Source organism: Trichosurus vulpecula, chromosome 2 (genome assembly GCF_011100635.1).
Source record: "Trichosurus vulpecula isolate mTriVul1 chromosome 2, mTriVul1.pri, whole genome shotgun sequence".
Classification (NCBI taxonomy): Eukaryota; Metazoa; Chordata; class Mammalia; order Diprotodontia; family Phalangeridae; genus Trichosurus; species Trichosurus vulpecula.
The window spans coordinates 32,966,058-32,979,941 of NC_050574.1; the positions used below are offsets into that span (position 1 = coordinate 32,966,058).

At 52.7% G+C, this 13,884-nt stretch overlaps 1 protein-coding gene across 2 annotated transcripts; it reads left to right on the top strand.

The window, feature by feature from the left end:
* Positions 1-3,173: 3,173 nt before the first annotated feature.
* Positions 3,174-13,884, top strand: MXRA8 (matrix remodeling associated 8). Of its 2 annotated transcripts, XM_036742691.1 has the most exons (10): positions 3,174-3,402; positions 4,829-4,852; positions 5,799-6,098; positions 6,295-6,396; positions 7,070-7,558; positions 9,003-9,164; positions 9,492-9,522; positions 9,674-9,750; positions 9,973-10,050; positions 11,194-13,884. In XM_036742691.1, exons 1-10 carry the CDS (start codon positions 3,351-3,353, stop codon positions 11,217-11,219), a joined length of 1,341 nt encoding a protein of 446 aa, XP_036598586.1. In that variant the 5' UTR covers positions 3,174-3,350; the 3' UTR covers positions 11,220-13,884. The 2 variants fall into 2 exon arrangements, with proteins under 2 accessions (XP_036598586.1, XP_036598587.1); XM_036742692.1 differs by lacking the exon at positions 9,003-9,164 and having other exon boundaries at positions 11,194-11,345.

Here is a 13,884-nt window from a genome sequence, read left to right on the forward strand (position 1 = left end):
GGAAGAAGAAGGGAAAGAAAGCTGGGGGGTGTGATGGGGGGGAGAATGGAGTCACTGAGTTCACAGCCCATTTTGGGTGAAGGGGCTCTTTGCCTGACCTCTTCAAATCCTGCCAGCCTGTCCACTGTGGACAATCAGTCCCCAGAGTCATTGGAAAGCAAGCAGGATTTGTCATCAAAAGATTTGAATCACAAAACTACCCTAGGCCTCAATTTCCTCCCATGAAAAATGAAAAGGTTCGTCCCAGCTAACCGCTAAGGTCCATTCTAACTCTTAATCTCATGACCCTAATGTGTCTGGCAGAGCCATCGGAGAAAGCCAGGCAGAGTAAGAAGAATTTTGGAAGCAGGAGTAGGGCATCTTCCTTGCCCATGGCAGTTGGGAAGTTCCTTCTCCAATCTGCCCTAAATCACTCCTGCTATAGCTAAATGAGCCAGAACTTAAGGAGGAAGCCCAAACAGCTGCTCCCCTCACTTCCCCATTTCCAGTCCCAGGACAGATCTACTATGGTGATGGGGTTGTGGGGTGGGCCAGGACTGGCCATTCAGGACATGGGATACCACCCATCCCTAGTGGGCTTGGGCCATCCGCTGCTATGGGCGTCTCAGAGTTAATTCAACCCAAATGGGCAACCTAAAAAATGCATCGAGGATTTTTTGTGGTTGTTTGGGGGGTGGGGATTTTTTTTGAGGTTTAGTTTAACTAGAAGGGAACCAGCTGGGCTCTATGATTTCCCATTTGTTTACACAGCCCTTGGTAAAGTTTCCCAGAGCTTCAAATGCGTGTGTCCTGCCTTTCCCCTCAAACCTGGGGCTCCAAGAAGGCTGGGGCCATGTTTCACCCTTAGACTGGGGGGGTCCTTGAGGGCAAGGAACACCTTTCAGAATGAGGGTTCCCAAAGGGCAAAGCTGTCTCCCCACCTCAGGTGGGAGTTCCCTGAGGGCAAGGGGGTTCCCCAAGGTCAGGGACTATGTCTCCCCTTAAACTGGGAGTTCTTGGAGGTCATGGACTATGTCTCCCCTTAAAGTGGGGTTTCCCTGAGGCCAGGTACTATGTCTCCCCCTAAACTGGGGGCCCCATGGGAACAGAAGCTGACTCTCATTTCAGAATGGAAGTTCCTCCAGGATAAGACTGTGTCTTCTTCCCGGTTTGGGGTTCCCTGAGGGCAGGAAAGAGAAAGCTAGAAAGGGGGTTCTCTCCTCTCCACTCCCTCCTCAGTGAGGGAGACAAGGGGGAGACAGACAGAGGGAGGGAGACACACAGAAAAAGAAATAACTGTGAATGTAACCAGCTATAAAAACAAGAAGCCATCCAGGAAGGGGGGGTGGGATGGCAACTCAGACTCAAGCTTGTTTTTCTGAGAATGAAAAGGGGAATAGCAAGGGAAAGAAGGCTGGGGGGTGTGATGGGGGGGAGAATGGAGTCACTGAGTTCACAGCCCATTTTGGGTGAAGGGGCTCTTTGCCTGACCTCTTCAAATCCTGCCAGCCTGTCCACTGTGGGCAATCAGTCCCCAGAGTCTTTGGAAAGCAAGCAGGATTTGTCATCAAAAGATTTGAATCACAAAACTACCCTAGGCCTCAGTTTCCTCCCATGAAAAACGAAAAGGTTTGTCCCAGCTAACCGCTAAGGTCCATTCCAACTCTTCATCTCGTGACCCTAATGTGTCTGGCAGAGCCATCGGGCAGGTGTTTACTGAGAGCTGTCTCTTCCTTAAACTTAAGGTTTCTTGAGGGAACAGCTATAATCTCTCAGGCTAGGAGATCCCTAAGGGCAAGGCTATGCTGAGACCAGGGGCTCCCTGGAGTTCCCTTTTTTCTCTGTCTTTCCCTACAGACCTCTCCACTCCAGAATTGGGGTTGGGAGTCAAGGAATAATTAGCTTTGAATTTTCTGGCTCTTTTCCTCAAGGTCCAAGTCAGAGAAAAATCTCCTGGCCCAGTCAGGGGCTGGGAGCAAGGAGCCTCATCCAATCCCTTTCGGTTGGAGAACAGATGTAGAGCTAGTTCCCAGCTGACCAGCCCCTCGCTCATTTCCCTCTGGTTGGCACTTCCTCCAGTGACCCCTCGCCTCTCATAGGGAGGGGTGTCCACGGAGAGGGTTGGGAAGCTCAGGCGCTCACTTGGGAATGCATGGGCAGCCGTCCTCTACCTTCATTGAGAGAGTGGCATCAGGAGGGATTATGGTTAAGGAAAGACCACCCCCAGCCTGAGAGTTGTGGGGTGCTGGGGAAGGAAGCATTTGCTCTGACCAGGTTGGGGAGAGGCCCGCTCAATGCCGAGGCTCTGATTCTGGCTCCTGAACTAGAGGAGAGGGCTGAACTGCAGGGGAGGCGTATGTGGGTGGGTGTTTGGTGGGGAGGGGGTCATGATCTCTTCCCAAACTTTGAAGGAGCCCTCCTTAGAGACATGGGTTTGGAAACAGATCCATGAGGGGAGAGGAGAGTATTGGTTCCCCAGATCTCGGGTGTCAGGGCCATATTCCCTAGACATAGATAACAGTTTGAGTCTGAGTGAGTAAAGAAGGCGCTATTACTCAGAGATCAGAGTTGGCATCCTCTTGGGTGGAAAGGCTGGCTGGCACTCAGAGATTCGAGCTAAGATTCCCTGGCATGGAGAGGCCACCATTTGGAAGTCAGAGTTTAGGATCCTTTCTGATGGAGAGCCTATGGCCGGGCCTCCTCTGATGGAGGGGTCAGTGCTTAGAGGTCAGAGTTGGGGTCCCCTTGGATGGAGGGACTGGTGCTTAAAAATCAGAATCCTCTCATGGAAGAAGTGGTTTATAAAGGGCAGAGCTGGGTCCCCTTCAGTGGGGCCTCTGGGTTCTCTCCCGGGGGAAATGGGAGGGAGAAGACAGGGAGGCTTTTTCCTCCAGGCTGGGCTGGGTGTGGAGTAAGGATCCTACTGGACCTTGCCTGGGTTCCCTGTCTTCCAGCAGCTGAAGTAGGAGGAGGAGGAGGAGGAGCTGGGCTGAGGGGAGAGGGAGGAGCTGGGGGGAAATCTCCGAGCCCCCGCCCGCTCCCACCTCCTCCCCCTTGTGAATTGGGAGGGGGAGACTGAGGAGCCCAGCAGCCCCAGGGAGAGGGGGAGCCAGGAGTTGGAGGAGGAGCAGGCCAGGGCCAGGTCTGTCTGTCCGACCCAGGGCCCAGCTCCAGTCGGGCTTAATGATGTCATAGCCAGGCCAGGGGTGGGAGCAGAGAACAACTCTGTCTTAACTTGTTTTTCAAGGGGAGAGAGACAAAGAGACGGAGAGACACAGAGAGAAGGAGAAACGGAGAGAGACCAAGAGACGGGGAGATCGGAAGAGCCAGAGATAGGGCGCCAGGACAAGACAGGCAGGGGCTGCGGCGACATGGAACAGTTACCCAGAAAAGTCCTCCTCTGGCATCTCCTGCTTCTGCAGAGTAAGTGCTGGCCATCCAAGCCAAGACTGGGATGCTGGGGGAGGGGGCAAAGGAGGATGGTGCTGAGCTCTGTGTGTCCTTGTGTGACCCTGATAGGGTCTCTTTGGAGGAAGGGGGTCCAGGTTTTCTGAGGGCTAGGGATCAGGGAGAAGGCTGGGGAGGAGGCTCCCTCTCCTTCTCTCTTCCCCCCAGCCCCTAGAGACAGGCAATGACCTTATCTGTTCCCCTCCCAGAACTGGCTGGGAGCTGGAGTCCATAGGTATCTGGAACCTAGTGGAATGTGAAGTGTGCATGTCAGAATACAAAAATTTACTTAGCAAGGATTTCTCTGTCACTGGAGGGGCTGTGGATGGGGGTGGGTGGGGTGAGAGACTGTGCAGCCTCCTTTTCTTTGCCCCCCCCCCCACCTTCCTGGGCTGTAGTTATAGAAGGTGATGTCAGGAATGGCCCCTCTGAGCTGTCCCAAACATCAAGAGGAGATCCTAACACTCCCACTGCCCAATTCCCCTTCGGTGTATGTATCTGGAGGGAGTCAGACTCATCCTTCTCAAGGACCAGGACTGGAATGGGGGTGGGGGAGTACGGGATGGGGGAGTGGGGACATAATAGGGAGTTTGGGAGAACCTGGGCATATTTTGAGGGCAAAGGGGAAAGTTTGGGGGAAGGCTAGGTTTGGGGGGCTGGGCAAGGTTTGGTGGGGAACAGAGGTCTTGGGGAAGTATGCAAGTTTTGGGGAGGGATAGATTTGGAGGATGAGGTAGATTTGGGAGAAAGATGAATTTGGGAGATAGAAAAGAGGAAAATTTGGGGCATGGGACGGATCTGGCAGAGGAGCAGTTTGGAGGAGGGGTGCCTTGGAGAGAAGCCATGGCTTTGGGGATGGATGGATGTGGGGTAGGCAGGTTTAGGAGTGGGGAGCAGGTCTGGGGGAAGGGGGTGGGAAGGAGTGGTAGATTTGGGGGGAAAGGAGATTTAGGGGTTGAGGCAGGTTTTGGGAGAGGGGAGGGTTTTGAAAAAAGGATGCAGGTTTAGGGGGTGGAGTAGGTTTGAGGGATGGAATAGATTTGGGGGAAGGAAAGGGGTTGATGAGACAGATTTGGGTAATGGGACAAGTTTGGGGGAGAGGGTAATTTTGGAGGGGAAAGAGGTAATTTGGTCAGAGGCTGGATTCCATCCTGGGGCAAATTTGGGGGAAAGGGAGCCCAGGATGGTTCGCCTCTAGAATGGGAAAGAAAGTCTGGCCAATAGCTCCATTATATCCTGCTGATTTGGCACATTTTTCTCCTCCTCTGGCCTGGGTCTGAGGCCACTTAAGGAAGAGAATGTGGGACCCTGTGACCCCAGAGGCTCCCAGATGAGGAGAGGGGGGTGTTCAGCCTTACCACTGCCCTCCCCTCATGCCATGATTTTCTTTCCTTCCCTCTAGGCTGCAGCGTCCACTTGTTCTCAGGTGAGTGAGCCTCCCCCCCAGGCACACAGGTTTCTGCCCCCAGACATCCCCGGAGCTTCCTTGGCTACCATAGTCCTGCTTGGATGTATCCTGTCGATATTTATGGGGGACTGAAACTTCCCACCAGCCTCCTGCCCCCGGGGCCCCTTGGCCTTCTCTCCAGATACCCTCTGAGACCACTGCACCCTCTCATGATCCCTTGGTTTCTCAGTGTGTGGGGTGAAAGACCCTCACCAATGGAATTTATAACAAGGAGCCATCTCAGGGTGGGAACAGAAATGAATTTTATTCAGTTCTCAGGAATTGGGCATCCTGTGCTAGCACAGAGCAGAACCAGCAAAGGAGGCGCTTTACAATGGGCAAAGCACCCATAATTATACCTAGCACAAGAGAATTCCCGCCCACCTCTGACCCTTCTCACCATTGGCTGGGAGGCGGGCTTACAATCTGAGCACGAAAGCTAGACAACGAACCAGGAAACTGAGGCACAGAAACTCCAATTCCCATTCCCTTAGTTAATGATTACAACTGAGGTGACATCTATAAATCTAAGAAGGAGAATAGGGTAAGGGGAGGGGGGGACCCTCTCCATTCTCTTACAGTACTTTTACAGTAAAGGAAAGCAGGTCACAGTGACCCCATCGTTACTGAGCAAATCTTTAAACCAGAACCAGAAGAAAGAACAAAAACTTTCAGGGTAAACTTTCCCAGAGGCTGAGCCATCAGAGTCTCACGGCCTTAGAATTTTTTTTTCACTTCCCTATTTCTTGATTTTTAAACATTTCTTAGTATATATATACACACATACATATATATATATATATATACACACACACATATATATATTTATACTTATCTTCCCTGTGAAGTCTTCGCATTTTATTTACCTCACACATCAGTATATGACCCTGCCTCAGCCCCACTGACTCTCTCCCTGCCCCCACAGCCGCACCCCCAGGGTCAGGGGCCAGCACGGTAGTGTCAGAAGCCACCCTCAACCAGCCTGCGGGGGCCCGAGCTCTGCTTCGCTGCCAAAGCCCACGCATGGTGTGGACTCAGGATCGGCTACACGACCGGCAGCGAGTGGTCCACTGGGACCTGAGTGGCGGCCCCAGTGGCCCTGCACGCCGACTCCTAGACATGTATTCTGCAGGGGGGCAGCGCATCTACGAGGCCAGGGATGAGGGCCGCCTCCTCCTGGCTCCCACAGCCTTCCAGGATGGCAATTTCTCTCTGATCATCCACTGTAAGAAAGAGATGGAGTGTGGGAAGCACTAGGAAATGGACCCTGGCTGGGGGTGGGAAGGGAAGGGCCCTCATCTGGGAGAAGGGGCCAGGGTCCTGTGGGGCTGGGGGGGGGCGGGATGTGGAAGAGAAAATTCTGCTTGGGTCTCTGTCCCTTGTCTCTTGTCTTTTATCTCCTGTCTTTTGTTTCTGGATAGCTGTGGAGGAGCAGGATGAAGGCTTGTACACCTGTAACCTTCACCATCATTACTGCCACCTCTACGAGACTCTTGCCATTCGCCTGGAGGTCACTGATGACCGTGAGTACCCTCCCCTCCCAGAAAACGTGCTTGTTGCTCCTCTCCTAACAGCTGCCCCACTGCTGTGCCCAGCCCCTGGCCTCCTGATCGTAGCCAGAAAGTGTGTGTGATCTCAATAACCTAGCTTACCAGAGTGACCCCTATGGCCCCTATGACCCCCATGGCTTCCATGATTCCAATGACCCCCATGGCCTCCATGATCCCAATGACCTCAGTGATCCCCATGGACTCCATGATCCCAATGACCCCCATGGATCCATGATCTCAAGGCCCTTATGGATCCATGATCCCAATGGCCCCCATGGCTTTCATGATCCCAATGACCTCAATGACCCCTATGGCTTCCATGATCTCACTGATCCCCATGCCCTCCATGGTCCAAATAACCCCACATGATCACATGACCTCCATAATCGCAATGACCCCCATGGCCTCCATGATCCCAGTGACCTCAATAACCCCCATGGACTCCATGATCCTAATGACCCCTATGACCTCCATGATCCCAGTGACCCCCATGGCCTTCATGATCCCAATGACCTCGGTGACCCCTGTGACCTCCATGATCTCAATGACCCCCATGACCTCCATGGTTCAAATAATCCCACATGACCTACATGACCCACATGACCTCTGGCACTGACCCTATTTATCCTCTTCTGCAACCCCTCAGCCTTAGCAGCTGGTGCTCACTGGGATGGTGAGAAGGAGGTCTTGGTGGTAGAGAGGGGCTCCCCAGCACTGCTGACCTGTGTGAACAGAGCCCAGGTATGGACTGAACGACACCTGGAGGAGGAGCAGCAAGTGGTGCACTGGGACCGCCAGCCTCCAGGTGTCCCTCACGACCGTGCTGACCGCCTGCTGGACCTGTATGCTTCTGGTGAACGGCGTGCCTATGGTTCCCCCTTTTGGCATGGGCGAATGGAGGTCAGCACAGATGCTTTTGCCCGGGGGGACTTCTCCCTGAGCATTGACCCCTTGGAGCTTGCAGATGAAGGTACCTATTCCTGTCACCTGCACCATCACTACTGTGGACTCCATGAGAGGCGCATCTTCCACCTGGCTGTCTCAGAGCCCTCCCCTGAACCCCGCCGCCCTTCCCTAGTGCCTGAAGACACCCCTAGCAACCGTAGCAGCCAGAGCAGAAGCCCTTCTCCTCCTGGTATGTGGTCTCTGGGGGGTCAGACCTTGAGGCGGACAATGGTTAATGGGGGAGAAGTCCTTGGACACTCAGCCTTCCTATGAAGGCAGTATGTCTCTGGAATGAGAGGACTTGAGATTCTTTGGCTCGATTCAAATCCCACCTCGGAGACTAAGCAAGTCACTCACTGTCTCTGAGAAGCAATTTCTTTATCTATAAAATGGGGATATTATAGCCCAGTGTGAGTTTTAAATGAGAGTGTCACAAAGCACTTTAAGCATTATATGTGTGCCGTATTCTGGTATAGCCTGGCCTCCAGCACCTAGTGCTTGGCTCTAGGAGGGTATCTACCAGAGGCAGGTGGAGCCTAAAGGGGCAGCAGGGCAGTGGAGAGAGCCCTGAATCTGGAGGCAGCTCAGACCCTTGGCACCGTGGGGGCAGTGGGCAAATCACTGCCCTTCTCCCAGGCTGTTTACTCCTCTATAAAGTGAGGGGGTTAGACTGGGCAGTCTATTTGCTTCCTCCCAGCCCTGAATCCTGGGATTCTAAGTTTTGCTGGCAGAAGGAAGCTGACTCCTGGCAGGCTGGTGCTGGGGAGTGGCCTGGCAGGTCTGGGGAGCAGCCCAGTTTTTCCACTGGCAAGGACCTGGCCTGGCTGGCTCCAGGTGTGCGTCCCAGAAAAAACAAAGCCAGCCCCTCCCTTTCTCCCCTTTTTCCTCTCCTTCTCCTCTGCTCCCTTCTTCCCTCCCTCCCTCTCTGCCTTCCTTCCCATATCCCCGGCCAATGACATTTGGCATTCACTCCATATTTTCTTCTCACATAAAGGTCATTCTTAAATCAGAGCAAAATGAGGGAGTGGGGAAGGGAGAGGGAGACTTCCCTCCTCCCCCCAAATCCTAGTGCCTGCTCTGAGGGGTGGGGCTATGGCAAATGGCAGCTTTTATGAGAAAGAGTATAGTGACTGGCATTGTCCCTTCAAGAGCCAAGATGTGGGACAGGCCAGCCTGGGGATGGTGGAGATTTGGGGCAAGGGGAGGCTTATGTTGTGGCCTCTACACCTTCTGAGGCAGCCAGACTAGCAGAGGGATGGAGAAGGAGAGAGCCACAGAGAGACAAGGTCTCCGTTTTCTCTTCTGCAAAATGAGGAAGATTGCACCGGACAACCTGTAAAGCCCTGATTGACTCCAAAGCAATAATACTATAATATGATTCTAAATTCTGGGTTCTGAATTCTGAGTTCTAGGCTCCAAGTTCTGGGTTCAAATTTAGTCTGAGTTCTGGGTTCCAAGTTCTGGGCTCAATTTTAAGCTGGGCTCTGAGTTCTGGGCTCCAAGTTCTGGCTTTTGAGGTCTGAGCTCTGACTTCTAGGTCTTATTGATCTGTTCAGAGTTCTGGGTTTTGGCTTCTGCGCTCTGAGTCCCATATTCTGGACTGAGATCCCTGACTCCCGGGGCTTCTCTTGCAGATCCCCCGGTGGTTCAAGGCCACAATGTCATTAATGTCATCATTCCCGAAAGCCGGGCCCATTTCTTCCAGCAGCTGGGCTACGTGCTAGCCACCCCACTCCTCTTCATCCTCCTCCTCGTCACTGTGGTCCTCGCCACTCGCCATTGGCGGCGGCAGAGAGGTGAGCCCCTGGGGTCTCCCAAGGCTCCCCTGCCTGCCTGATCTTCCCCTTCCCCACTCATGGACACTTCAGAGCCTTCCCTCAGGCCAAATCACGAAAGGGGGAGGACGTGGGCCCAAGTTGGAGCAGAGGAATGTGGCTCAGACCGGAGGAAGAACTTCCTGGCCAGAGGAGGATGTGCATGAGCTTGCTTCCTAGGGCGGGACATATAGAACACAGAACCCTAATGCTCCCTGCTGGGGCCGGGGGTCTGCCAGACTGGACTGGAGATGGCAGGGCTGGAGCCAGGGAATGATCTAACCCCTCCCCTGTGTCTTATTTCCCCAGGCTATGCATATGACGTGAAGAAGTCAGGCGGGTGAGTGTGGTCCAGACCTCCCCTTCCTCCATGGCCCTTGATGCCACCAGGGGTCTCTGGGATCCTCCTGCCGTCTTTCTCCCTCTCTGCATCCCCAGCTCCATCCCTGTTGCCCTAACTTCTAACCGATTTTTGCCTCTCCCCTTTCCAGGAAAGATGTTAATCTGAAGGAATTTTCAGTGGATTCAGCTGACTTGTCTCAGCTTAGGAATGAGGACATCAGGTTGGGTAAGGGAAGAGGGAACGTGTTACTGTGGAGGGAAAGGGGAAACTGCAGTGCAAACCCTGTCTTGATTCTGTGAAGATGCTAATGGTATCTACAGCTTTGTCCTGGAGCCTTGGTACTATAGGTGCAGCCACTGTGCCTGGATGGGGCTGTCCCCCACCATCTCCTGGGGTAGGGGGAGGTGTGCTATTATCTCTTACAACTCTCTTCCTCTTCCCTCCTAGATTATAAAAACAACATCCTGAAGGAGCAAGTGGATCTGGCCTTGGGGGCCCTAGCCAAAAATATTGACTTAGACAGAGGTGAGAGACCTTGGTGTGTCTATGCAGAGGGGGAAACCAAGAGCAGAGGAGATCGGGGAACCCCTCCGTCCTGAGGCATGTCTTAGGTGCATTGGTCCATTGGTGGGAAGGAGAATCAGAATATGCGGGCAAAGGACCCCTGAGGAGATACTGCCATGAGACCTCCCTGGCGGTCAGGGAAGGCTCTGACCTGGGCACAGAGGGAAGGGTCTGGACCTCAGAGCCTGAGGGAGGGGTAATGAGGTCCAAACTCCTCATTTTACAGAGGAGAAAATGAGTATCAGAAAGAAGTGACTCACTCATGGTCAGAAAGGCAGAAAGTAGCAGACTGAGGTGGTGCAGTGGTTAGAGCACCGGGTCTGACATCAGGAAGAACTGAGTTCAAATCCTGCCTCAGATAGCTGGATGATCCTGGATGAGTCACTTAGCCTTGATTTGCTTCTGTTTCCTCTTCTATAAAATGAGGGTAACAGTCGCAGCTACCTCCCAGGATTGCTGAGGATCAAATGGGATGTTGTTTGTAAAGCCTAAAGTCCTCTAGAAATGCCTGCCTTTACTACTGACCAGAGTAAGGATCTGAATCCAGGCCTGGGCCCCCACAGCCGGTGTTCTTTCCATTACATCACAAGGCAGGGCAGCATCTTCTTCGGGGTCCTCTGCCCCAGCTCTGCTCCCCACAGTGGGGTAGATGCCCCCCAGCTGCTCTGTGCTCTGTGAGCTTTGAGTTCTGGACCTGGAGCCCAGTGGAGGGGTGGGTGGTGGGGAGGGGCTTCTCATCCAGGGCTGTGACCCTGAGCAAATCCCTTGATCTCTCTATAGGTCTGTGAACCTCAATTTTCCCTCCAGAGAAATGGGGCCAAAAATTGCACCTACCTCTGAGGGCCATTTGATGCTCAAATGAGCTAATTTGTGTTTTAAAAACTTTAAAGCACAGTGTGATTGGATATCTGTGTATATACAATATTATAAAAATACATAAAATCATAATATACATATGTATATACATATATATACACACACACATACACACGTATGTGTAATTGCTTTGTTTCTGGTGAAGATGGAAGCCAACCCTTGACTCTGGTCCCCAGGCTCTGGCTAGAACTAATCCTCTCTTATTTTTTTTCCTCTTTTGATGTCTAGAGTTCCGGAAGGAATATTGTAAATGAAGACTCTGGCATCAGTCCCATCCTCAGAAGATCCCCCTTCCCCAACTCTGCCCCAACTGCCCCTGCTCCCATCATGACCTCCTCCCACTCACCCAGGACTTCCATCTGGTCTGGCCCACCCCTGCAGCAGGTCCTGCTCTCTTTGGGGTTTGATTGGATTTTGGCCACCAGGATGGGGTGAGTTTGGGGGTGAGAAGCCCTATTTGTGCTGGACTGTCCACATCCCACTTTTCTCTCAGGCCCAGAGGCCCAGGGCTGGACCCTCCCTCTGTGCCCAAAGTCAAAGCCTCCTTGTCTCCTGGGGTCTCTCAGGGCAGTGTCTCCTCTGGGCTCCTTTGCCCCTGTACCTGGCTCACCCTTCCCACCAATGAACCAAGGCACAGAGGACATGCCCCAGCTGGTGCCTTGTGAGTTGGGACAAGAGGCATTCCCTATGTCCCTCCAATCTCTACAAGCTGAAAATTCAATACTGGGACCCAGGCTAGGGCTGGTCTCCTGAACCACTCCCTGCCTGTTTTAAACTACTTCCTTCAGCCCTGCCAGCAGCCTGTGCCCAGGCTGTATCATGCCAGCTCTTCACTCTAAGCCTTCTTTTCCCCATGGCCTGGGCACTGGTTGCTGGAACAGGACCTGGTGCTCTCCAGCCCTAGACTCTCTCTGGCCCACTGTACCCTGACCCCCAAACTGGAGTTCTTTCTTCCTCCCCTCCTGGGACCGTACACAAGCCCTCATTTCCATGGCTTCGGCTATGCCTTACCCCCAAGGGGTGGCACTATGTATCTGGAGCTGGAAGAAGATATGGCTGCCCTGCCAAGTGGAACCGTGCTCTGTAGGAACCCTCAGAGGAAACTTCATTGACAGGACTCCTAGGGAGTTGACTTAGGAAGGAAATTAGGGGATAGGGAAGAAGGAAGGAGCTAAATGGATGCTGAGTGTCATAGGGAGGGAGAGAAGAAAGTGATAATGGAGAGAAACTCACAATTTTAATTTTCCTGATTTGGAAATCTACTAATTTGTGTTTCCAGAACTGTTCATTGGAAAGGTGTCCCCTGGGGGCCCCCCCAGCGGTGGATGGGAGAGAATGGGGGAAGGGCCGAGTGGGGATCCTTACAGTCTACCACAGGGTTCTCCTGGGAGGGAGGGTTCAGGGTTGACTTTGGGTAAATGGGCAGTGGAAGCTTCCCTCACCCTCCCTGTCACAGATGCTGGTCCTTGTAACCCAGAGGGGAGTGGAATGGCCCAGCTACTGGAGGGTAGCCTCCTCCCAGTGCCCTCATTGGAGCCCCAGAAACTCCTCAGCAAACCAATATAGGCAACCTCAATGGCCTGACTGTCCTATATACACTTTCTGGGCTGTCGGTGGCAAAATTAACCTCCCACTATCCCTTCCCCAACCCCAATATCGATCAGTAAAGGCTAAGGACAGGCTGATTCTCTGTTAGACCAACCTGTGCCAGTCAGGAGTGACACACACTGTTGTTGATTCCACACAGCTGGGTTATGTGATCACTGAGGCCTGGCTAGCTGCACTCTGTCTGGGTTATATGGATTTTTCTGTTATTACCTGGGAGTTTTCTGTATCCCCCATTAACTCCATTTGGAGTGGTCAGTCACAGATGGTACTCTTTTTCCCCAAAGTCCTAGAACAGAGGTGAGGAACCTGCAGCCTGGAGGCCACATGTGGCTCTCTGGGTCCTCAAGTGTGGCCCTTTGATTGACTCCAAACTTCACAGTTCTGTGGCTGCATGTGAGGACCTAGAGGGCCGCATATGGCCTCGAGGCCACAGGTTCCCCACCCTTGTCCTAGTCACTGATGGCTGGGAGAGGAGGGGGTGTGCTTTGCCAGGTGGGAGGGAGATAGTGGAAGGTGTCAAGAGAACAGAATTGGTGTGTGGATGGCTCCCCGTTCCCACCCCTTCCTATCTTTACCTGTCTGGTACTCAAGCTGTGGAACCATCCCTAGGATGATATCCCTAGGATGAGCTCTCCTCTTTTATCAATCAACAAACAATTATTAAGCACCTACTGTGTGCTGGGCACTGCATTTGGCTCTGGGGAATAATATACAAAAGTCTCTCCATTAGATTGTGAGTTCCTTGAGAGCAGGGATTACTTTTTTTGCACTTGGCACAGCACCTCGCACATAGTAGGAACTTAATAAATGCTTATTGACTGATGGCCCTCAAGGAGCTTACATTCTAAGGGATGATACATGCACATTTTTAGGTATATACAGTATGTGTACAAAACAGAGACACGGTAACCTTGGAGAGGAGGCACCAGCCTCCCAGTGAGGCCAGAGAAAGGCCTCCTGCAGAAGGGGCTGCTTAAGCTGAGTCTTGAAGAAGACCAGGCATTCCCCACCCCCATCTCTATCATCCTCCTCTACCCCACCATTCACCATTCTCAGCTCTCCATTGGAATTCCCTCCAGGTGCTATTGGGCGCTGTGGTTGGCTTCCATTTCTGACTATGCCCAGGCTGGCTGAGGTAGGGATGGGTTTCCCTTGACCTATCAGCCTTGGGGTTGCCTTGAACCATTTTACCCTTCTTGAATTGGACTCCACCAAGCCCACGGTCATTCGCTCATCCTTCCAGTATATCTTTCTGTATACTTTTCACCTACATCATAACAATGGAGACAATAAAGGCCAAAGGTACCTGTG

What these genes read in the sequence shown, in the direction of transcription:
- MXRA8 (XM_036742691.1), top strand. Translation starts at nt 3,351, where the DNA reads ATGGAACAGTTACCCAGAAAAGTCCTCCTCTGGCATCTCCTGCTTCTG. An exon ending in CAGCGTCCACTTGTTCTCAG is followed by an intron (nt 4,853 to 5,798) that starts GTGAGTGAGCCT and finishes CTGCCCCCACAG; the next exon opens with CCGCACCCCCAGGGTCAGGG. An exon ending in CAGAAGCCCTTCTCCTCCTG is followed by an intron (nt 7,559 to 9,002) that starts GTATGTGGTCTC and finishes CTTCTCTTGCAG; the next exon opens with ATCCCCCGGTGGTTCAAGGC.